Here is a 27,162-nt window from a genome sequence, read left to right as displayed (position 1 = left end):
ATTGCATAGGTCTTTGACCTGGATTTCCTTTTTGCTGAATAGCGCATATTCACAGCTTCATTAAGGACTATCCAATGAACAGATTGCAAAGTGGATAAGATATATTAGAGTGACGTGATTAATTAGATTAACAATAAATTTATTAGATAAGTTATCTTCATCCACCTTCTGGGATACCTTCCCGTTGGTGCCTTTTTTTTGTTTAGTTCCCGGAGCTTAAGGGGAAGAGGTATGACTAGTAGCGGGAGAAATAAACTGAGGTATCTGGCTACAATTACAAATGGGCTGTGGCATAACCCCTGGTTGGTCTACTACTGGCCCTCAGCTTCGAAGGGCGTATGGAGGTGTAGTCTGCTTTTCAACTTCCGGTTCTGTTTTGGAAACCTCACTTTTGAGCTCAGATTCCGCTTCCTCGCTTTTACTTCCTGGTTCCATTTCATCGCTCGGATTAGATTGCTCTTCTGTTAGTGAAGGGAGTACAGTCATTAATGTGTCTTCGACAGGTGATGCAACAGGTGGCTGGATGATTATGTCCGTGTTATCCTGTTGTATTCGGGGTCACTTAGCCTTTCGATGGGCAGTGGTCCTTCTTCTCGCGCTCCAGATTTGTAGTTTCTGTCTCTCCTTCCCTTTGGCGGAAGGTATCCGTTCTGCTCGGGAAATGTATGACAGGATTTTCTCTCTTTTATTGCGGTTTTTACACCACTTTCTCCCTCTGCACGGCGATCTAGGTGTGCAAAAATGTATTGTTTTACCATTTGGTAGGATGACTTGATCATGAGCAAGATCTAAAATTAATCGTGCGGTTTCGATGAGGTCTCGCCCCAAGATTCCTTCACACAGGTTTGTGACCTCGGCTTGTACGATGGCACATGGCATGGAATATTTCTTTCCCCGTAATTTAAATGTGGGCGTCGCTGATCCTATAGCGGTAATCGGCTCCCCTAAGTCGTTTCCTAATTTCTGTCTACACCCGAATTTTATGGGAGCTTTCCCTTTCAATTTATTCACTAAGTCATTTGATATGAGTGTACGTTCTGCGCTGGTATTAACTTGCCTTTTTACTGGAATATTGTTAATATAAACTAATATTATAGGTTCGTGCTTTCAGATAGTTCTAGTTATTCCCATCGTGCCCTTCCACCTCATCTTATTCTCATCAGACAAATCTGTTTGGGGTGGAGGAAAGTTCCTACTCGATTCGGTATAGCGTGGCTTTTGCTTAGATACAGGATAAGGAAACTTAGTAAAGTAATTATATCGAGGTCGCTGATCTTGGATGCTCCGAATAATGCCTGTCCATCCGTTTCGATTTTCTTTCATAGGTTGAGAGCTATTTCGATCATTTTCGCTTTCGCATCTTCTTGGAGATTCATTTCGTTGACGCGTAGGAGAAGCGTTACTTTTAGTATCTCTGCGACCGTGTGAGTTCCGGTTCCTATAGGTTTGATCATTTGGTCGGTTGGGTCTACAGCTAGTATTAACTGGGCGATATCCGCCTCGCCGGAAAGGCGGGTTGTTATAATTCCCTTGATTATTTCGCCTCCCTGGAGGGGTTCTAGCATTACTTGCCGACAAGGTTCGGGTTAGACCTTCCACCTTGGCTTTAAGTTCTTGCATAGCCGACGTTAATTGAGCGATATCGTCCTGTGAGGGGGAGTCTGTCACCCACTCGCTATCCCTAACTGTTCGCATAATTCCCCGAGGATGGGCGATAAGCTGTTCAATCGTCTCTTCACTGATGGCTGCTTTGAGCGCCTCATCAAAGGTTTCAGCCTCGTAGCTCATCACCGCTGGCGGATCCTGATATCTATTCCGTTGAGGAATTGCGCTTTTAAACGTTCGTCTAACTCCTTTCTTTGAACGCGCTGAATAAATAGCAGTTTCCGCGGCATCCGCACCAGGCTCTGGTATGATCTCAATTTCCATGGCTAATGCTTGGAGCCGGGCAGCATATGCTTGTACATCCTCGTCCCGTCTTTGTACACAGGTATAAAATCTACTAAGCCTAAAAGAAAATGGTTCCCGTTCAAAACGCGCTATCATTAATTGCTTAAATTCATCAAAGTTGTCTACCTCTTTAATTTGTCTGTCTTTCTGGACGAATTCCCGTGCTATCCCAGTAAGTTTGAGTTTGGCTATGGCCAGCATTTGGGCCTTTGACCATGCCGCTACTTTCCTCACGTCCGCTAATGAGTCAAAAAAATCCGTGACTCTGATGCCTCTCGTTTCTCCCGTAAACACAGGCAGTAACGAAGCTATTCTGCCCAAACCTTCTAGCGTGAGGGGATTTGGACCGGGATTCAGGTTAGCTGGTCCTGCCACGAGTTGCGGATCGCACTCCATTTGTCCTAATAGCTTTGATTAGATTGGACCTACCTCCGATAATAATTCTAGTCCTTCTACCTAAGGTTTAAATCCCTAATTCAACTGGAATTGCCCTTATTATTCAAATATGATCCTTTTCGCTCTATCAATAATTTGAAGGAGTCGAACCCCACTCCTGAAAAACCAATTTGTGGGTTCATTGGGAGGTGGATGGAGTCATACCTCCTTTTTTCCAACTAACAGGTCGGTGAGACCTGCCCACAGTCAAGATGGCGGTTTGGGTTTGTTTTACGCATTACACGAGTGGAGGAAGAGGATGGGTCCGACAATAGAGCGATGGCGATACTCGAATAAATGACATCAATGGAATAAATAACAACAATTTATTAATAACTAAACCTTGCATCTACAATAATGGATGATATACATCACTTCCCTAAGTTTTGGGAAACCGGAGAGAGAGATTCACACGAATTGGAAAATCATACCTCGTGTGAAATTCGGAAGAGTATTCTCGGCTCGGTCTTCGTCTCCAACGTCGGCTTCCTTCTGCACGGACACTGCGTAAGAGGACTTGATAGGAATGGACGGACACTGTCTAACCCCCCGTTCCCTCTCTGTTCCCCCTTTTATCTTCTTGGTCACGTTACTCTTCTTTACCAACCACCACATTTTGGATTTAGTTCCTGATTCATTCCTTGTGATTCATTCCCGACTCCGTGGGAAACATACAATAAAATATTTTTATTGCTAGATTTTTGTTCCGGTGGGTTTGAATTTTCACAAAATATTTTTTCCATAATTTTACATTAAAAAAGTTTTGCAAGTCTAAGCAAATATTAATGAATAGTTACTGTAAAAACAGTTATCTTCTTTAAGTGCAAACACATTTATAATATTTATTTTATTTTATACACAATTAAGAACTGCCAGCTGGCAAAAAATATCCACCCTCAATTAACAAAAACTCCAACAGTGAAGTACAGTTAAAATCAAAAAATAACACAATTTATGTAATAGCATGATACATGTTAATGCATAAATGTATGAAAAATTAAAAATTTATAATAAAAATATAGTTAATACAATAAAATAATAAAACAAAAATTTAAAATATATATAAATATAATATTACAGTTATTATAAAGATCAAACAGAATAATAATCAAACAACAAAGAAAAGATCTTATGCACTAATTGACCTAAAACCTGAAAAAATCCAATTTCACCACTAATATAAAATATTAATATTTTGACAGTTCCTTTTAAAATGAATGAGACGTTCATGAGGTAAATGTTCTACCAGTTTTATATTTTCTTAGATACAATAAAAATAAAAAATAGATTCGTGTGACACGGTTGAACATAGATGAGAAGTACATATGTAAGATGCAAGTAGATCGATTGGGAATTTTAAAATAAAATCAGTCAGGACTTATTAAACCATTAAAATATTTATAAAAAAAGAGTTTTGTCAAAATATTTTATGCATTCTTTAAAGTCTAGAAGATCGATGCATACTCAGGCAACAGCAGGACTATTGAGTGTGTGACAAGTTACATAAATTCATTTAATAATAAATACAGTTTATCGAGTTCATCCAGAAGTTTGGAAATCAGTAATGGAGCAGTCATAGACCAAACTGGAAGACAGTAATCAACTAATAACTGAAAATTAGAAAAACATTAAGCATAATATGGATTTGGCTGATACAGTTTTATAGAATCTCCAAAGAATCCCATAGTGGATTGTGAGATTTTATTGATATCAGTATGATTTTTGAAATTTAGTTGATTAATATATTCTCTTAATACATGACTTGTTTAATGCAGCTGCTTTCTGTATTGTGATGTAAGTGTTTCTCTTAACATCTGTTTCCAGATTTTTGTGTACTGCCTGAGGTAAGATAAGTATGTGGAATCCCAACATCTTGCCCTTTATTTAAAGCTTTGTTGATGATGAGGATTTAAATGAAATAAACAAAAGAGCTTGTTTAATGTAAAAACAATAATAATTATTGTATATTCAAAACTGTGTCCTCTTTTCTTCGTATGATTTTTTATCATTACTAGGTACTTATACAGACACTTGGCAATTCTATCATCAACTTTTATTCGGGAATTTTTTTATTTGCCGAGATGCGTTTCGGGCCTGAGCCCCTCTTCTGTTGCCCCTTTCTCTCCTATAACCTCAAGAAGTATGTATATTCTGTGTATGTTGACATTACTTCCCAGGATATCTTGTAGTATGATAATTTAAAACACATCATATTTTAATTCAATTTAAACTTTTTGTAAATAAAGAATATTTTTCCATACGCCTCAGCAAATAAAAAAATTCCCAAATAAAAGTTGATGATAGAATTGCCAAGTGTCTGTATAAGCACCTAGTAATGATAACAAATCAAACAATAATAATGTTGTTTTGTTTACACATTACGTTATGGAGTAAGATGCCTGTCCAAAAACTATACGCACAATAACTACCTCATCCATTCTCCACAGACACTATTTTGTAAGCAAATTATAAGTAGTTTACTTATTTTTTCAGTATATTTTGAGCATTGTGAATGCTTGGACAGTATTTCTATATTATAAAGTGATTTTGTTTGTTTGTCAATGAATGTCATGTCTGGTCTGTGTTAATGAAATTTTTCATCTGCAATTATGCTCAGTCCTAGTATATTCTGTGTATGTTGCATTCTATAACCTCAAAAAGTATGTATTTGTAATATGGTTCTTGGGTGTGTACTAGTTTGTATTTATGTGCAAGCTATTTAGTTACGTTGATGTAAATAATGTTGCATTGTATTTTCTAAAAATGCAGCAATTGTTGGATGTACTTTTAGGATTTGTACAACTGATTCCATCTGTGATTTCCTGACTTCCCCTGACTAATTATGACATTATTCCCTGATTTATTAACATCTCTGTATTTCCTCTTTCCATTAAATAATATTCTACCAAGTCTATTTAAGCCTATTTTGTGCTCATTATATAAAGTTTTTTATTAATAATACTTTATTCACTTACAAAAACTAAAACTGCATAAAATCAATTATGTATTAGCTATGCCAATTCGACGTCGTATAAGAAAATTTCATGATTTAATTTAAATTAATTCGTAAATTTTATTTAAATAAGATTCATGTCATAAAATCAAATTTCCTTAAAGCAAGGAGGCCATAAATTCAAAATAATTTGAACAAAAGAAATGCTGGCTCTCCACTTAGCGTGACTTGTCACTGTCACAGTCACATGACGATTCATAGAGCGACATAGTCACCATCCCACGTCTTTCACACTTCGTGTAAAGTGGAAGGAGACTTGCAATGAAGTACAGGAATTTTTAAAATAACTGCAAAACTTTTAACTTTAAATTTAAAAATATAAATCTTTATTTTTATTTTGTGTTTAACAAGTTGACTGCCATGGTACTTTTCAGGATTCTGGTGTAAAAAGCCAACTTACTTTAATTATATATTATTAAAAACTCTAATTATATTGATAGTACATAGTAATCATCAAAAAGCATATAGTGAAGATCTTTACTATAATCCGTCTCAAGTTCGTTCCTACGACTCGAGAATGTTCTTACATTGGTTTGTAGAAAAGTACACCTCCACTCTCAATACAGTGAATATTTACAGTTTATTTACAAACAAAATATTTCAGAATATACAAGTTTAACAACATTACACATACGATACAACAAAGTGTGGTGTCTTGCCTAACAGCTTGTCCTTCGGGGACAATTATACTCTGGGGAAACTTCAGTCAGTTTGTTGAGTTGGCTCAACTATACAGCCTATCCAGTCTCTGCACTTACCCGTCCCCGAGATCGTTGTCAGAGGAGAACACTTTCTCTACGCTCAGCGGGCTGTCCAAGTGCCCGAGACTACTGTATTATCAGTCTCTTGCCCTTCTCCCTGTTTCTCTCGCCACTCTTACTATTTAAAGAGTTCTTCGACGACAACTTACGACCAATCAGGGTTCTTCCTTTCCTCGGAAGCTTTCAAAAACGTCCGTTCTTCTCCCGACGAAACAGCTTACCGTAACATCCGTCCCTTGTTTACATTTTTTCTAGTCAACAAACATGTGGTAAACACATTGACGCCTACACACAAGTCCCATAAACAGAGACGCTACACCCTTTGTCTTCCCGGCCGTTCACAGACATAACGCCAGGTGAGACCAATTACTAAGGGCGTGTTGCTTTTACACCTGCTCTGCCAAAAGCGGTCCTTTACACATATAGAATATGTTTTTTTTTTTAAAAAAAAAAGGTCTTACGAATTATCTCATAGTTGGCTTTTGTAATAGAAAGCTCTTCGCCAAAGCCAAACTACAAGTTAATTCATGCACAGACATGATTGAACCTGTTACTTCGCTACAGCTGAGTCAGAGATATGCGTCTAAATTCATTCGCAATAAATCAGATATAGAGTCGAGCACATCTCATTTACATCTTTTTTGAGTGTATTGTTTTATATTATTTTTATAATCAAATTATAAATATCCCAATATGGATAAGAAAAGACAACTGACTGGAAAACAACTTGATTACTACACTAATCTAAGTGATTCAGAATCTGACAAAATTTTTGGTGAGGATGGTAACGACAGTAGCGATTATGTACCTTCTGAGGATTTAAGTGAGGACAGTGATAATGAAGTCTCCAAACCTGAAGATGAAACTATTCTCAAATCTGAAAGCAATCATGATGCTTCTCAATCAACCACATCAAATCCAAAGGATAATTTGTGGACAGAAAATCAACAAAATCTTGAACTATATATTTTCCAAGAAAATATTGGTTTGAAATTGGATACGGCAAATCTTACAGTGCAAATGCCGGTGGACTTATTTTTTTAAAAGAATTTCTTGCATTACTCAAACAAACAAATTGGTATGCTGCTTAAGAAATTGCAAAACATAAAGAAATAAAAAAAATCTAAAAGGGTATCACAGTAGAAAGACATCAGCACTGCAGAAATGAAAGTTTTTTATTGGACTTTATTACAAATAGGCTCTTGTTCTTTTCCTTCAATACAACATTACTGGAATACAAACAAACTGTATAATATAATGTTTTGATGATCACGTACGAGTCAAAATAAATTCCAATTGTTACTGCATTATTTTCACTTAGTCGATAGCTCAATACCATCTTCCAACGGATTATATAAGGTACGACCTATACTGAATCATTTCAATAATATTATGTACCAAAACTGTGTGTTAGAATAAAAATATGTGTATCGACGTATCAATAATGATGTGGGATGGAAGATTGTATTTTCACCAGTACATAAAAAATAAAAAACGCAAATACAGTGTCAAACTGTATGACCTATGTGAATCTGATGTTGTTGTTATGAAAATAACAATTTACAGCAGAAAATCTGAGGTAATTGACAATAATTTAGGCAACACTACTGATGTTGACTTACACTTACTTGAGGACTATCTCGATAAGGGATATACAGTATACATGGATAATTTTTATAATTCTGTTGCTCTTACAAAATTACTGACTACACAAAAAACTTGTGTGTGGGGAACTCTACAAAATAACAGAAAGGGGAATCCCAGAGATGTGATTAATCGAAAACAGAAAAAAGGGGAGTTTATTTGGCAGCAAAATGGTCCTGTTACCGTATGTAAATGGAAAGACAAACAAGAAGTCCTTACCATTTCAAACATGCATGTTGCTGAAATGGTAGAGGTGTTCAATTGCAACGAAAAATGTTTGATGAAACCGAATATAATTCAAGATTACAATCACGGAATGTCTGGCATTGACTGATCAGATCAAGTGCTATCATACTACACAGCTCCAAGAAAGACTATTAGATGGGCCAAAAAGATTGCATTACATATTATAGATATATACTGTATATACACAAAGTGCACAAACTGTTTCAAAATGCAATTTCTTCTAAAACAAAACTTATAAAGTTCTCAGAAGCATTCGTCAAGACATTGATTGCAGAAGAGATGCAACCAGTTTCAAAAAAAAAAATAGATTGCAAGAGCTTCATTATTTACAGAGTATCCCATCTACTGAAAAAAAAAATAGCATTCAACAAAGTAATGTCGAATTTGTACCAAAGCTAAAAAATGCCGAGATACACGTTATCTCTGGACAGATTGGACAGAGAAGCCAGCCCTTTGCGCAGAAGATTGTCTTAAAAGTTATCACAAACAATAAAAATATTCTTTTGCTTTTGATTTTGAATGAACTTTTTATGATTATATTTTCTGTTCATTTATTAATATATGTTCTGTTCATGTAAGCCAACCTTGATTTCTTGTTCCCTGAGGCTATCTATTCATATTTGTGTTAGGCTCAAAGACTAAAATTGTTCATTGAAAGAAAAAAACGACCACAACGCATTATGGCTAATTCAAAACAGCCACGACACGAATTTCGCATTACGGCATTTGTAAAACGGCCACAATGTGTTGCGGCTAACTCGAAACGACCACAAAGCGAAATTCGTGTCGTGGCTTTCATCATATTTGACCACGACGCATTGTGGTGAAAAGCCATAGCGCATTCTGAACGTCAGCTGATGCAACCACAATAGAGGATAATACGACACACAGTAGTTTGTAACTTTAAAATATAGATTCTAGTTTCAAAACATTTTTATTTACAATTTTTAATGCTGAACAACATTATAGTTCTATAAGTTTTCCTAGAAATTTAATTTTCATACTTAAAAAAAATTTCAAAGAAAAATATATGGAGAGAAATACACATTTAATTCTTTTGTTTTGCTAAAAAGTGCTAAAGGTCTAACTACTTGTAGGTGCTTGATATACTATACAGGATGAAATAAAAATCAGCTGCTAAAGTTAAAAACCACTGTGCAATGGATTTATTATGGTTAAAAGCCACCACACATTCCGGATGGAATAACGAGATGATGACAAGAAAATAAAACTTTCTTTTTCATTATGAGTTATTTATCTTCAATCATCTTATATAACTAGGTAACAAAATTATTCATCACATACAGAAATGTAACTTTGTTACTTTTCAACATTTAATCATTCAGGAAAATCTGTTGTGGTGCTCGAGATGTCAATGTTTTCTAACAACTAATTTACTAAAAGTAATTACTTTGTCAGGAACTTTTATTAATAAATCAGTCATTTTTATGAGAATCGAGAATGTTACAGAGTTATTTTCACCAATTGTTTTCAAACATCCTGTTGTCCTATCCTAAAACCCTCCAGTTATAGGGAAAAACAGAATGGTTTTAGGCTAAAACTTTTTCCAGCAATACTTGTGGTGCAATGGGTAATAGCATAAGAACATGGGGTAGTTTTACCCTAGATTTACCCTAAAGATAAGGCTACCTGAAACATTATTCTGAGAGGTTGAAATTACTCTAAAAAAGAGTAATTACCCTAGAAATGGCATCACGGTCAAAAATGAACTCTGCAATACAAACTCTGCAAGTATTTGCAAATTGCCCATTGACAAGTTACAATCTATCCTTCCTATCAGCTAACGTTCAGAACGTGTTATGGCTTTTCTTAATCACCACAATGCGTGACGGTCAAATATCGTGAAAGCCACAACACGAATTTTGCTTTGTAGTTGTTTTGAGTTAGCCACAATGCATTGTGGTCTTTTTTTTCGCTCAATGAGCAGTTTCAGTCTTTGAGCCTAACATTTACACTGATATACAATGAATTTCATTGTAGCTGCACAAATATGGCAAGGAAACAAACTACAATATAACTCGTAGTTGGTGTCCTACGCAATAACGCAAACTGAGTTATATCGTAGTTGGTAGTCAACATGTTAATTATTTAATAACTAATCACCTACTCAGACTCAGCTTCTTAATAAATCTACTAGATACATCCAATACACCTTATTGCTGAGAACATATATTTATTCTTATAACAAACGTTTTCGGCCCAATTTATGGGCCATCTTCAGGTTACAGTTAATAACTAATATTTGCTATTTCTTGCATCTTTTCAGAATTTCTACCCACATCATATGTAGTGCTAAGGATGATGGGCAAAAATATGGCATCACATTTACTTAGAATTATGGATGCTGCATGCTAATTGGCTGCAACAGAAACACTATGCAAAAATATTTGTCATCCCACTACTCTGTCACTAAAGTACTTGAAGGTAATTCTAACCGAAAGGCAATTTTACTGTGCATGAGCAGTGACTAAGGCAATGGGATCGCTTCAGAATAGCACTAAATGGTCAGAGCCAACATGGTCCAGCACAGACCCATTCAAGGTCATTACATTTCTTTCCATCCTTCCCCATAACTTAGAGAAAATAGCAGAATTTTGACGAGAAAACAGGCCATCATCAATGGTATTTTGAAAACTCAATTTTAACTCTGTGGCGATATTTTGATATACTTCCAAAATTCCACAGGCCATCTGAAGATGAAAATTTGCAGAGAGAAGACAGCACAGATCATCAATCTGTCAAAATTGGCAAGATTATTATTGCCACATACTGTATGTGACCAGTAACAAATACAACGAATAAAAATACATAAATTGTGTGAGATCCACCACATGTTCCAAAATGGCCAGTACACAATATTGTTAAACTGACTGACAGTTCTGTGCCTCCCCATAACATCAACTGACTGCAATGAGTTAACCAAATGTCACACTGGTCAAAAAAATTGGGAAGGTTGTATACAGAACACATCATATATGTTTAAGGCATGAATCTGTCTTTGTGTTATTAGAGGAAGAAGAAGATGTAAACAAATGAAGTCTTGGTAGTTATCACATTTCAAGCTTGATGCTGCTATTAAAGCAGCCAAGGTAAACAAATAAAAAAATATCTCGCAACATATCTCGAGAATGAACTAGAAATCTTCGAGGCAATGGGTGAAAAAACACATAACATGTCTTCTCTTGAATGCATTAAAGACAATTCCACCCATACCGATTGAATCGGAAACAGCATTCTTGGTAGAAGGACTTTCATTACTAAAATAAGAACTTAATGTACTTTCTCACCACACCGGAATGTGTAAAAAAAATACTCACAACCAATAACCAATGACCAGTGTGAAAATTAAGCCTGACGAAGAGCCCAGGAGGGGCATCGAAAACATTTGCTTTTTGGAGTTTTCACATCGGTTATTGGTTTTTGGTTGTGAGTAATTTTTTTAAAATAAGAACCAGATTGAGTGATCAGAGCACTAACTATCTTTGCTTTTTAGAATCTTAATATAAAATATTATTGTAAATTTTTAAGTATGTTTTATTTAAAAAATGTAAATTACCTTCTAACTTAAGTTTGATCTCAATTTTTTTCTTTAAATTTTCAACTCAATTCAAAGATAATTTTTAATACATATTTTACACAGCATTATTATTATTATTAGTAAGATATACACAGTTAACACCGGTGGCTATGTACTATGCCGGACCAAAGTCAAAGCATAGTAACTGAAACAGAAATTAAAGAAGTGTATCAGTGTGTGTGTCTGTATTCAGGAATTTTCTCACAATATGACATGTATTCAATATACTGGCCTTCTGTAGTGTGATGTATGTGTTTCTATTCAATTGTAACGTGCCCAGGCTTTTGTGTAGTGTGTGGGGTATCACACCCTGTAGAGGAGAGAACAGCAGGTACAATAAGTACCCTATCCATCCTCCACAGATGCCTTATTTCCTGGGCAAGTTGTGTGTACTTGCTAATTTTTTCAGTGCATGCATTTTGTACATTGTAAGTGTTTGAAACAGATATATCTATAATGTATGTGATTTTATTGTGTTCATCAATGAGAGTGATCTGGTCTGTTGTGGTAAATTGTTTTATCCATGATTATGGCTCTGTCGTAGTAAATTTAGTGCGTGTTGTTTTCCAATACTGTTTGTGGAATGTATTTGTAGTATGGTTCGTGGATGTCTACTAATTTGTGTTTCTTTGCAAGCTCTTGGTGTATTATATTTGCTACTTGATTATGTCTGTGTAAATAATCTGTCTGTGCCAAGAGCTTGTAACCAGAGGTGATGTGTTGTATAGTTTCTGGCATGATGCGACATTTTCTGCATGTGTCATTTGTGAGTGTTACATCTTTGAGTATGTGTTTTCTGTAGTTTTTAGTATTTATGACCTGATCTTGTATGGCGATCATGAATCCTTCCGTCTCCCCAAAGAGGCATCCCCGAGCTAACCGGCTGTTTGATGCAGTTTTGTCAACAAAATCCTGGGCCAGATCGTAAAGATGCCTGCCATGGAGTGCCTTTCGAGCCCACGATTGCTTAATGGTGTCTATGCTTTTTATATGTTGTGTTGTGTCCATATGATGTGAGTGTAAGTTTAATGGTGTGTTATTCGAGTCTGCTAGAGTTACTGCTTTATGTAATTGTGATGTTTCTTGTTTAATGTAGAAAAACTCTCGCAGTGACTGTATTTGTTTGTAGTGAAGGTTAACTATGTCAATCAGGCCACGTCCGCCATCTTTACGTGGAAGGGTTAATCTTTCTGTGGCAGATTTAGGATGATGTTGTTTATGCTTAGTAAGTGTTGTTCTTGTTTTCCTCTGGAGTTGCTCAAGATCTGTGTGAGTCCAATGTATAACTCCAAAAGAATATGTGAGTACTGGGATGACATATGTGTTTATTGCTTTAACTGTGTGTTTTGCATTTAACTGTGTTCTGAAAATAGCATTTAACCTACTTTGGTATTCTTTAATTAATCTTTGCTTTATTTGTGTATGTTCTGTTAGTTTGGCCTGTTGGAATCCTAAATACTTGTAGAACTCGCCCTCTTCCATGGATTCAATAACGTCTCCATTTCCAAGCGCAAAATCTTTTTTCTTCAGGTTTCCTTTTTCTATGTGAAGTGTTTTGCATTTATCTAGGCCAAATTCCATTTGTATGTTCTTGGTGTATGAATGTGTGATTTGTAGGAGTTGACAAAGTTGTTTTTGTGTGGATGCATAAAGTTTTATGTCATCCATGTACATGAGATGTGACAGTGTAAACTGTGTTGTTTTTTCGTGTCTGATATTGTAACCATATTGCGTGTCGTTTAACATGTTGGATAATGGGTTCAGGGCTAAGCAGAACCAGAGAGGACTCAAGGAATCTCCTTGAAAAATTCCTCGCCTAATAAAAATTTGGTTTGTTTGTATGGAAGTGTTACTAACCCTCAGATGTAGTGTTGTTCTCCAGTGCTGCATAGTGTTTTGAAAGAATGCAATGAGTGATGGATGTATTTTGTACATGTGTAGGATATATAGCAGCCAACTGTGTGGAACGCTGTCGAATGCTTTTCTGTAGTCTATATATGCCATATGTATGTTTCTGTGTTGTTTGTGTGCTTGTCGTAGAATGACTGAATCTATGAGTAACTGTTCTTTGCATCCCCTGTGATTTCTACGGACACCTTTTTGTTGTTCCATAAGAATGTCGTGTTCTTCAACATGTTTGTATATTTTGTTTGCAATACAGAATGTCAATAATTTGTAGAGTGTTGGAAGACATGTAATTGGTCTGTATTGTGTGGGGTCTGTGGTATTGTTGTTTTTAGGTTTCATGTAGGTGATGCCCTGAGTAAGAAAATTTGGCATGTCTTGTGGATTGATGATGATGTGTGTTAGGTGTTTAGCTAGTTCCTGGTGCAGTGATGTGAACTTTTTGTACCAGAAATTGTAAATGTTGTCTACACCAGGTGTCTTCCAGTTGTGTGTTCTGTTAACAGTGTATTGGAAATCATGTATGTTTATTTCAGCACAGGGCATAGTTGGTATGTTGTGCAAGTTTCTGTTCTCCTCCTCAATCCAGCCTGCATCAGCATTGTGCGTGACAGCACTAGACCAAAGAGAAGACCAATATGTTGTGAGTTCTTCCTCTGTTGGTGTGCCACTGTGCTGTGTATCAGTGTTTGCATTGTTATTAATTTGTCTGTAAAAGAGTTTTTCATTGTTTGTAAATAATTTATTTTGTTGTTTTCGTAGTGTACATGTTTTGTAACGTTTGAGTCTACGTGCTTTGGCAGCAAGTTTTTGTTTTAGTGTATCAATGTATTCTGTAATGTGTGTGTTGTGATGTTCATGTTTTGTATGTGTTTTTATTTTCTTGAAAATGTTTTTGAGCTGTTTCCTTAATTTGGGTGTTATGTTGCTTTTAGTGTATTGTGTCAGCCTGCCTAATTGCTGTCTAATGTCATTGATTTGTGTTTCTATTCTTCTCTGCCAGGCCGGCTTGTGATAGTATTGTGTTTTCTGTGTATTTGTCTGTGACTGTACTTTCAGTCCATGGTGTGTCACTACTGTGACTGCCCCAACATAAACTAATGTATGAATGTCTGCGAGTGTAGAAATTGAATGAATGTAGTGTGGTAGTGAGTGAGTGTTTACGTAATTTAGTGTTTTTCCTACTTCCTTTGACGTGTTGATTTTTGGTATTCGTGGTCGTTGTGTGGGATCTGTGCCTGTATACTTAGTGAGTGTTTCCTGAAATATAAGTGAGAGCATATTAACTAAATCTATGTCTATGTTATCAGTGATGAATAAGGAAGTGTTTGTAGTATCAATAGTGGTAGTTGTTGTGTGTGCGCTATAATCAGTGCTTGTTGCTGGATTATCCTGACAGGTTACGTGATCTTCATTAATGTTAAATGTTTCTGTCTGTTGATGTATTTGATCAGCAACCTGTTGTTTGATAAGTTCAAGTGTTGTTTCTGGAATAAGTTTGTTGTGTATAATTGTTCTTTTTTGATCAACAAGCCTTTGTTCGGTGACAGTGAGGTGAGGATACTGTCGTGTGAATCTATGGTGTAGTTGTTGTCTGTATGCTGTCATGTTTGTTTCGAGTTTTGTGATGGTGTAATAAGTACGGATGACAAACTTGTTCATCTCCGTTGTCCATTTCATCCATTGGCGTGGTTTTCCAGCCTTTGTGGTCTGTGGATGCATTGCCACAGAAACATCTGTTGAGGGCATTGCAGTAGCCATGCTTGGGCCGGTGCTGCTTTCGCCACAGGTAACCAAGGGAGACTGTGGCCTATTTTTCGAACGTGAGCCTCTGCCTAACCCACGAACGCGGACCTTGTTAACCCGGGCGACATCCGAACCGGTATCACATTTAGATCTGGTTACTACCATGATACATATCTCCACAGAATGTGGGTGTGTGGTCACTCTTAGTTATTATTATTATTATTATTTTGGAAGTTGCAGGATGTATTAAATCACTTAAACATGAAAAATAATTATATCATTCGATTTCAAGATTTATTTGATATCTTAAAAACAATTAATATCACAAGATTTTCCAGGATCCCGGGATATAGATCACTTTTTTCTCAAAATCCCAGGACAAGCAAAGAACCGAGAAATGAGAAACCCTACAGAAAATGTTTACTTTTTATTATACCAAACTGCTGGAAACATGCTAACAATCCGTGCAATATTTGTTTAAAAATGTCAGGGAAGAGGTTGATTTTACATTTTTTCCATCGCAAAAGTCATTTGTATTTTTTTATGGTGGAAAAAGGTTTACTTTTAAAAATCAATATAAAACATAATTTAAGACTTACAGTTCTTCTATTTTGATATTTAGGTAAGCCAGATTCATCAAAACTTGCTTCACCAGAACCTCTTCCAATTACTGTAGACAAGTCACTGCCATTAAGCAAAGGATTCTATAAAATATAAACATTTAATTTCATTTAGATTTGAATACATCACACGAATTTGTATTTAAAATTAATTAAACTAAAATTGTTGATTCTAAAATGGTTTGTATTATTTAAATTATAAAAATTATACAATGTAAATTGGCAATATGACTTTGGAAATAGAAAAGTTATAGTAACTGTAAAGTAGCACCATTAGGATTTGTTTGAATCAAGTTCTAAAGAAATACAAAATCAAAAGGCAAACATTTCTTTGAAATTTATGTTACCCAAAGTCCATGAATAATATGACTTTTTCACTTAAAATAATATTATATTCCAATAATAAATTTTCCAATATTCCAATAATAAACTTAAATGTTTAAAAAATCTAAGATTTCAATGGGCAAAACATTAAAGTTTATTTGAGACTAAACTTCAAAAACAATAAGACTATCCAAAAATATGTTAAACAAAGATACGAACGGATGAAGATGTTACATTAGGATCATTCAAAATTTGACTGTACTGAATGGTTAAAAAGTGTAACATATCAGTCTCTTGCATACCACCAAAAATCTGGAAAATTAAACGACACTAATATTCTCTGCAGTGCACATTTGTGAGAGTCCAGGCTTGACAAAAAAAAATTTTTGAAATTAAAACTTTTAAAATTTTTTCCACGATTGTTAAAATTGTAAAGGATATGATTTTATTCCTCTGTGGAGTCACTTCCCTTCCAAGATGATACATCAAATGTGTCACCAGGAACTTGGCGACGAGAAATTGTTATTGGACATAGGCGCTTGCAAAAAAAACGGCAAGGAAGAAAAGAGGGAGAACCCAATAAAAGGCAATGACTGATGATGACAACAGTTTGTCCAGCTTATCATAAGTTTATCCACTGACGAGAAGACAGTTCGTTTGTCCAAAAATCCATTGACATCAAAAGTTCACCCTAGTCAGAGTTGCCTCAATGATCAGACACCTTAGTGACCTTCCTCCATCCTTAGTAATCCTTCGTGAACTCCATCAAAGAGAATTCCTTTTAAAGTGAACTCCATCAAAGAGAATTCCTTCTAAAGTGAACTCCATCAAAGAGAATTCCTTCTAAAGTGAACTCCATCAAACCTTCAATTTGCCTCAGATCCCTTACCAGGTATCTACGAACCTTATATGTAAACTCTCTCTCCAACTTCGAACTTCGAACTAGTTAACATCAAGGTCAATGTTTCAAATTTGAGATATTAACCTTGCTTGTGTAAAATTTGGTAGTTACAGTAAATAAACAAAAATTTGTTATTGTTAAATTTGTGTTATTACTACTCAGACACCTTATACCTCTGTGAAATTATTAATTTAATATCGCAAATGTTTTCCACCTGTTCCACAGGTCATCTTCAAGCAATTTTTACTTTTGGAATGTTATCTCGTGCAGGTTCGAATGTATATGCGCAAGATATTTCACATTTTAAAAACCGTTGGAACATTCCATGTAAAATATAAAATATAAACAAATAATAAAAACATTAATAAAATTAATTAAATAAACGTATTGATTCGCTAAATAATAAGTTAAGGGACGTAAGCTGACATAATATATATCTATATTTTATACGGGATGAGGATGTGCTGTATGTTTGATTAAATGGGGTGTTTGTCAATCATGAATTTCCACGCAGTTGGCAAATTCGTTGCATCTTTATAGTTCAAACATCTACCTGTTGTCCCTGGTCTGTACATTTCAAATTTTTCCATGGTTAATGCTAACGATGGTGAGCGTACTTGTTTGATAACTTTGGCTTCATTCCAATTAATTACTGATCCCTCCCCGTTTGTGCCATTCTTGATAAGGTAGTAGTGCAGTGTCCTTTACTGATGTCATACATATGTTCTTTTAGTGTTTTGTTTAAGCCTCTGCTAGTGACTCCTATGTATTCTTCATTCAGGTCCAATTGATCATTTTTGTATGGTATTTTATAGACCCCAGAGCATTCATCCGCTTTTGTGCTGTCTTTGTCGTTCCTGAGGGCACTGTAGATGGTGGGTGCCCGCTTATAAATCAGCTTTGCATTCTTACATTTGGCTATTTCCTTCATTATCGTGGACAATCCTTCTCTGTACGTGAATTTAGTTATTTCTCCGTTTGAATTCCCTTTCCGTTTCTTTTTATTAGGTGTTATGTAAGATTTTATTAGGTTTTCGACTATTGACTTTTTAAATCCTAGGGTTGTTGCAATGGTTCTAATTCTATTCAACTCTTGTATTCTGTCATAAATGTTGGATCAATAGGCAAATGCTCTTCTAATAATGGTCCTAAATGCCGATAGTTTGTAAGTGGGCGGATCGTTTGATGTGGAGGGAATGTATAGTGGGTCATGCGTGGGTTTGATATAGACTTTCGTGGATAAGGAACCTTCTTTAAATGTAACACTAATATCCAAACAATATGGATAATGGATGAGCAACATTATATCAATGCACTGGAAGAATATATAAGAAATACAAAATGCAAAAGGGTGAATCAAAATATAATTGATAACCTAGACAGAAAGGTAAAAAAATTACAGAAATCACCAATCACCACAATACTTCCATTTCTCAAGTATAGCAGGCCCAAGTATACCGAGACTCTTCGGATTCGCTAAAACGCATAAAGATAAAAAGCAAATTCGACCAGTGGTTGAAAAGCACAAAGGACCAACTTACAAACTAGAAAAGAGCCTGCATAGATATCTGTCAGAGCACATTGAGAAAAACCAATATGTCACAAAGAACCCAATGAACGTGGTTAACGAGCTCCAAAACATATCTTTAGTAGAAGAAGAAATTGCTTCAGTTATGGATTTCGAAAATCTATATCCATCAATTAAACTGGACGAATGTTTTCAAGCTTTGATGGACACCCTCAGCACGTTGGACCCAAGGATAACAGCCTATCCTGAAGACATAAAACCACCGGCTGACCTAATATGTTACCATTCAGTTTTTGTTTTTGATGGCAAGATTTATAAGCAAAAGAAAGGTGTGCCCATGGGCAGCCCAATGTCTGGGCTACTTTGTGAATTGGTGATACGTAAGTTGGAGCAAACTACTATTAGAACATTTAAGGATGATATCGTTTTATACAAATGATACGTGGACAACATACTAATTGCATGGAAGAAAGACGAAAAAATACAACATTTTTTGAATGCGATGAATTCGAATAACCATGGCCTAATGCTAAAACTGGAACAGCTCAGCACAACAGAGGTACATTTTTTGGATATCAGTGTTACATTTAAAGAAGGTTCCTTATCCACGAAAGTATATATCAAACCCACGCATGACCCACTATACATTCCCTCCACATCAAACGATCCGCCCACTTACAAACTATCGGCATTTAGGACCATTATTAGAAGAGCATTTGCCTATTGATCCAACATTTATGACAGAATACAAGAGTTGAATAGAATTAGAACCATTGCAACAACCCTAGGATTTAAAAAGTCAATAGTCGAAAACCTAATAAAATCTTACATAACACCTAATAAAAAGAAACGGAAAGGGAATTCAAACGGAGAAATAACTAAATTCACGTACAGAGAAGGATTGTCCACGATAATGAAGGAAATAGCCAAATGTAAGAATGCAAAGCTGATTTATAAGCGGGCACCCACCATCTACAGTGCCCTCAGGAACGACAAAGACAGCACAAAAGCGGATGAATGCTCTGGGGTCTATAAAATACCATACAAAAATGATCAATTGGACCTGAATGAAGAATACATAGGAGTCACTAGCAGAGGCTTAAACAAAACACTAAAAGAACATATGTATGACATCAGTAAAGGACACTGCACTACTACCTTATCAAGAATGGCACAAACGGGGAGGGATCAGTAATTAATTGGAATGAAGCCAAAGTTATCAAACAAGTACGCTCACCATCGTTAGCATTAACCATGGAAAAATTTGAAATGTACAGACCAGGGACAACAGGTAGATGTTTGAACTATAAAGATGCAACGAATTTGCCAACTGCGTGGAAATTCATGATTGACAAACACCCCATTTAATCAAACATACAGCACATCCTCATCCCGTATAAAATATAGATATATATTATGTCAGCTTACGTCCCTTAACTTATTATTTAGCGAATCAATACGTTTATTTAATTAATTTTATTAATGTTTTTATTATTTGTTTATATTTTATATTTTACATGGAATGTTCCAACGGTTTTTAAAATGTGAAATATCTTGCGCATATACATTCGAACCTGCACGAGATAACATTCCAAAAGTAAAAATTGCTTGAAGATGACCTGTGGAACAGGTGGAAAACATTTGCGATATTAAATTAATAATTTCACAGAGGTATAAGGTGTCTGAGTAGTAATATTTTAAAACTCTGAGCATTTATTAAAGTTAAATTTGTGTTTTGTGCACTTCCTCAACCTATGCCATCTTTCAAAACTAAATGCCTACAACATGACCACTCGCGCTAAAAAGATGAAAGTAGCAGCCATATAGGTTTCTGTGTCTACCTGTTAGTTTGTCAGTCCTGACAAACTAGTCATTGCAAACACGATGTCAACCCTTCAGTCCTTTGGTGCCGAAGCATAGTGGGCATTTCGCGCATTGTCACACATTTATGTTAAAATAATTACTTATTAAAAACATAAACATCAATTCCCTAAAAACTTTGATTTGTAATATAGCCTTCACTTGAAAACACACAGCACTTCATCTGCTGTGTGTTTTCAAATGTGTAAATAAAAACTGACTGTTTAGTTTTGATTCACATATATTTCAAGAAAGCAATGGGAGTATTCATATGTAGTTTACTTGTTAAACTGAGTTTTATGGTTCTCTTAAAGTCATGCTTCTCAGACTAGTTTTTATCAGTATGAATTCTACAAGTCAGTTTCATCTCAGTTTCAGATCCCAAAAATAAATAAGTTTTTATGTGCTGCTCACTTGCCAAATTGATTAACTCCATAAAACAAAAAGTAAAGATAAGTGACAAAGTAATATATATATATTTTTAAATTCCTTTCATTCATTGTAGAATTATTATTGTAGATGTAGAAATATTATTGTAGATAATCATTACTGTTATTACATTTTTTTGTGTGATTGAGGGAGTTAATTGATTTGGCAAGTAAGATTAAAGATTTTTCACAAAAACGAATAATAACTATTCTGTTATTGTTACAATGGTTGTTGTTATTATTTTGTTAAATTGAGAATTCAGCAACAGAAATGAAGCCTTCTTCATCAGATATATTTGAGGTGCCATCATGTCGATTTGTTCTTAAATTTTTATAAGAATCATGTTTAACCTATTCCACGTTGAAATTTCTTTTCATTGTGTGTGGCCGCCATGTTTAATTTTTGTCGACGTTAAGCCTATCAAATATTTTTTTTTAAATGATAATTGTGGCTACTGTATCGTTAAAAATTATTTTTTAAATTTGCACAAACAAAATAAATATATTAAAAAACACGAAAACATAAATAATTATATTTCAAAAGTTTGTTTTAATATAAAAATTATGACACAGACATCTAGTATCAAAAACATTCCGATGCAAAAACAAGCACGTTCGGGGTCGACGTATCGGGTCGAATAAGGTCGAGACAAAAATATTTGGAAACAGAGTGGGACAGGTTAAGAGGAGGAATAAAAACAAGTATTTTTAGTTTTATCCATCGATATTAAATGGGGATAACTTTTCTTTTTTCTAAAAACAATTGCTACTAAAATTAAAACAATTGTTCAACATTCCACAAGTATATTCACTTCTGCAGCAGTTGGACCGTAACTAATTAATTTCTTTTACTTACTTTTTGTGATGAAATAACATCAAATAATTTACTGTTATCTACAAAGCACCGGTCAGCACACACTGCAGCATTGCAATCGCAATGTGCACTGGCAGATTAACGTTACAGTATGGAGTTAATTAGATTGGCTTCTGAAATAAAATTTTTTTTCTTACTTAACTGTACTTTGAACGAATACACAAAAATACAAATTTCCTTTCTTTCCTAAGTATAAATACGACGTATTAAAAAAGTCTCTCTCTAAGAAAGACTAGTTTGCTTTTTAACCTTTTATTCTAATTCTATTTCATTTTAGTACATGTTTTAGAGTTCAGAAAGTTTTATGCCTCCATAAGTCAGAAAAGAAAGGAAATTTGTATTTTTGTGTACTCATTCAAAGTACAATTCAGTAAGATTAGAAAATTCTGACTCCATTGTTTTAAATATCTTTATTTATTTTTATAAAATTTTTTTTGATGGCCAATAACATTTTGTCATGAAGTGGTATTGCTCCTTATCATTAGGGAAGCTTATATAAAAAGATACAAGTATATCAACAGCTTTCACACTAAAATTTTAAAAAATTTGAAATGTGGAGTTAATCAATTTGGCTTGTGAATGGCTCATATAACTCCCAAAAGCTGAAACAGTTCAACAAACACATCCAGATACTTTTATGTACATACTTCTCCCATCGTTGATGTTTAATAAACGTTAGATAAATGAAAAAACAAACATTTTAGGCTGCTTTAGTGGTCTGCCTCAGGTTACAAAAAATTTTTTTAATTTTTAAATAAGCTTGCTATTAAACATAAGAAATTTTTTATGAACAAAAAATTTTCTAGAAATTTAAATAAAGTTATACATTTGAAATGCAGAGAATTCTACACTTTGATGACATCATATAAACTTAAAATATTTTTAAAACATATTTTGCAGAAATTAAACATTAAAGCTAGTACAGGAATTCCAGCAATTGAAATAATATGATAATAGACTTCGTGAAGAGGTATAATTTTTTAGTCTTAAAGCTAAAGCCGTCTTTTTGCCACACTAAGACATTTTTTATTGGAGAAAGTTAACACCACTGTGAAAATACTTCCACAAATAATGGAGTTAGCACACATGACAACATATTCCTCCTCCTCCTCATTAATTGGAATTACATACCCACAGAAAAAACAAGCTCCCATGAGGACTCCCCTTTCAGGAACACACAAGTGAAATGGTACTCAGGTTGTCTGAAAATGCAATCCTACCTAACTACAAAGAAAGCATAGCACTTTATGCCAGATACACAGAAGACATCTTAATAATTTTACAGAAAATAACCTGACATCAAGAAATTTATCAGTGACATAAGTGCTAACCCATCCTGGTTAAAAATGGGGCTCTTCAGCATGAGTGTAATAGAAATCAATCCTCATACCGGTACATATAAAATCCAATATATCTTCCTAAACCTTTAAGTTCCCAGTACCCGAGACAAAAATTTACAAACAACTAACGTTTTCGATTCTCCTCCGAGATCTTCGTCAGGTTATTTGACGGTTTTGAAAATGATTTTCAAAACCGTCAAAGAACCTGACGAAGATCTCGGAGGAGAATCGAAAACGTTAGTTGTTTGTAAATTTTTGTCTCGGGTACTGGGAACTTAAAGGTTTAGGAAGATATATTGGATTTTATATGTACCGGTATGAGGATTGATTTCTATTACACTCATGCTGAAGAGGCACAATCACAAGTATTTATAGAAAACCCACATATAATCCAATATTTACACCATGGACATCTCATGACCCAATCAACTATAAGATGGTTGATTTTAAAGCATTGATCAAAGAGCACACACGCGTGCGTGCGCACACACTATAAGTATGCAAGATAAAGAACAGGAGGTGAAATACATCAGATCTTTAGGGTATCAATTTAGATTTAAATGAAAAATATCAAAGTCTGCTGATCAAGAAAAGTCTGATAAAGTAGAAAGAAATGCGGACACCAGATGTATGAACAGAAGTATGTGTGATGGAGTATGTGGCTCCTCTTGCTAAAACATACAAGAAAAACAATAATCTTCAAAAAAAATCCAACAGTTTACTAGCTACTCCAGAATGATAAACAGCCAGTGGTCCGACATACGGGAACATGCAAAATACCCGTAGAAGAGAGCAGAGTAAGACGAGAATTATGTTACATTGGAGCTACTTATAGATCACTAGCAGAACAATTAACAAACAAAGACATCATCAATAAACCCAACCATAAAACAGTGCTCACAGTATATGTGCTTGCTGAACCTACCTCCCTCCTAAATTTTCTGTATTATTGTAGCCTGGAACCAAGCTACAATAATACAAAAAAATTCAACAGGATGCAGATAAAATATTCCAAAGCTTGGCAAATGTACATAGCAATTCAAAAGGGGCAAGGAATCAATTACAGAGACTGCAATGCAGTGTAGAGAAAATGAAAAGCAATACTAATATGATACGGAAGGATATAAGATTTTATTTATTTGTATGTATTGAGTTTTCTTTTAGTTCTCTACACACATTTATTTATATTAAGCTTACACTATTTTGTTGTTTTTATTTTATTTTACAGTAAATATTTGATAGTTATTGTATGATTTATATATATGCAACAGGCATTCAGCACATGCATTTGAATTTGTGAAAATACATTCTAATGCATTGATTTTCAAACTGAATTAATAAGTTCATTGACAGCATTGTAGTACAGTAGAGAGTCGTTATTCCGAATCAATTGGGGATTGGGGTTGTTCGGATTAGTGATTTGTTCGGATAACCGATTATGTACGAAAAAATATATTAACCTGGCCGATGTTCAAATTTTTCTCCGTTGCGTGTCGCTTTGTGTTGAATTTTTCTCCATTGCGTGTCGCTTTGTGTTGAATTTTCGTCGATTTTAAGCCTAACAAAAATTTTTATAATAATAATCGAGGCTATTGTATCGTTAAAAATTATTTCTTTCTTTTGTACAAACAAAATAAATATATTGAAGAATATAAAAACATGAAAATTATACTTTAGAAGTAAATCTAGTATCAAAAACGTTTGATTCGGCACGACACAGTCCGACCGAAAATCGTTCGGATAACCGGCGATTTGGATTACCGGGGTTCAGATTAACAACACTCTACTGTATATTTAAAATGTATTTTTCTTCCTTCAAAAAAATTGTTAAAAATAACGAAAAATGTATTAGTGCATTTAAAAGTATTGGTGTAAAATAATTAGTGTATTGAAAGTGCAGTTTTTGAATTAACAAATTAAAATAAAGTTAAAGATTATAACATTCAATCCAATGCTATCACAATGCTTGTCATGCATGTGGCAGATTCAGTTTGTCTCTTATTAATACACCCTCCTTTTTGTAACTGCTTATAAATTTCAACACCCTCTGCTGTTCTGAGCTTTTGTGAATTGTAAATTCTGTGCATTCTTTTCACCTCTCCCCGCTCGAGAACACTTTGGACTCATTCACAAATAGGGCCAATGCTAAAAAAAATCCCACCTTTATCTATCCAGCAACAAATATTTAATAACATAAAAATGTTTTTCACAGTCTTCATCAGTTAATCAAATATTAAAAAAGAACATTAAAATAGAACGTATAGAATACATATGAAAAATCAAACAGGATTTGTGCATGTGTAGAATAAATACAAAAATAAAGAAAAATGTGCACGAGGATTACTTATAAACAAGAAAAATAACATAAAAATAAGGTCGCAATAAGGAAAAATACAGGATGACCACACAGTATTAACGTGTATTATTGTAAACAGATTTCCACGCAGTGGACAATGTGTCTGCATCCCTGTGATTGCTGCAACCTGTTCTCGTATGTGCCTCGTATATCTCTAGCTTCTCAAGATGCCTCGCTGAATGTCTGTTGTCGCAGTTCTGATGATGGACGCTTGATCCCAATAGATGTTGACTTCTTGCTATTTGGCAAATGATGCAAGTACAGTACTATCCGTGTTCTTATTAATGGAATATCTGTGCTCTTTGAGCCTTTGTTTTAATTAGTTGTCCCTACATAAACTAGGTCAGAGCCAAAGCGATGGTCTTTTAAAGGTATGGAATAAACCCCCGTCAAAGAATCCCGATTCTCCTCCTACTTATCATTTCTTAACGATCTATAAATTGTTGGATTACGCCAATAAACGATTTGAAGATTATTAGTGTTGGCAACTTCCCTAAGCATTTTGTTTAAGAATGGAAAATAATTGAGCACTATTCTTCTTCCACGGTTGACTTTGGGAGAATGCAGACACTGATTCTGGAAAAATGCAATAAGCCTCTCTATCTCGCTTCTCTGGTATCCTTGCTGAACTGCTGTCTTAAGAATGTAATCTAACTCTTTGCAGGTATCATAAATGGTCATGCAATAAGTGTAGGCACGTTTAATCCAAGCTCAGAAGGATGCATATTGAAGGTGGGATTTCTTTTATTTATTCACGTTCCAGTAAATTTTGTTTTTATTGGGCCAATGCTGTTATATATGTTACTTTTTGGATGTCATACTGGTGTTCTTTATGGTAGTTAACAATCTACCTGTGGAGCCTATATATGCTAAAGAAATGTTACATCTTGTGTCCACTAATGGTATTCTATAGACCTTAAAGATTCTTTCTAAATTTAATTCATCTCTACCATTAGTTAGCAGTTTAAATATAATAGAGCAACGTGTGCAGGCTATTTTTTTTGTTTACATGAGCCACTATTTTTGTAAACAAGTTTGTAATTTAGGCTGTTAGTTTATGACTCCTTTTTTGCTCCATGTTATTATTCATCTTGCTGCCATGCCACTATTGCTTTTAGCTTTTATATCTCAAGTTAGGTTGGAAATAAAACTTGTGCTGCACCCATGTTTAAAGATAATTTCACTAACGTGACTTATTTCTTGATTAGTGTCTACTTTGAAAGAGCAATGCATGATTTATACAGGCAGTAAAGATTGCAGTTTTGTATTTCCTGTGGTCACAAAATTAACAACCCAACTGTCTATCAATGTTACAGGTAAGATTTGTTTATGCAAGTATTTTCAACAGTATATAACTATCCTCTTCAGGCAATATAATCATTCATAGAAAAGAAAATGCACTATTTGAAAAATGGAATATAATTAGTTAAGAACATTCTTCAAAATTGTTTCTCATGAACAAGCATGAAACATGATTGAAATACATAGTTACAAAATTTTTAACAACAGGTTACACAATGAAATAAAACTAATGAAAATTGCCAAATTAACTTACAAAAGTAAATTAATACAGAGCAGCACCATTAATGAAGTGAAATGCTTTTTACCATGAAATACACAACTTATAATTTTA

At 34.6% G+C, this 27,162-nt stretch overlaps 1 protein-coding gene across 2 annotated transcripts in view; it reads right to left on the bottom strand.

The window, feature by feature from the left end:
- The window catches only part of TfIIB (transcription factor IIB), an 82,669-nt gene that overhangs the window by 36,198 nt on the left and 19,309 nt on the right, over positions 1 to 27,162 (bottom strand). For both annotated transcript variants that reach the window (XM_067275461.1, XM_067275462.1), the window contains exon 4: positions 15,898 to 16,002. In XM_067275461.1, coding sequence (XP_067131562.1) covers positions 15,898 to 16,002 — 105 coding nt within the window. The remainder of the gene's footprint in view (positions 1 to 15,897; positions 16,003 to 27,162) is intronic.

Source organism: Centruroides vittatus, unplaced genomic scaffold, assembly GCF_030686945.1.
Source record: "Centruroides vittatus isolate TY-2023 unplaced genomic scaffold, ASM3068694v2 contig_620, whole genome shotgun sequence".
Lineage (NCBI taxonomy): Eukaryota > Metazoa > Arthropoda > Arachnida > Scorpiones > Buthidae > Centruroides > Centruroides vittatus.
The sequence above is the reverse complement of the archived record's forward strand: the minus strand, read 5'-3'. Positions and strand labels throughout refer to the sequence as shown.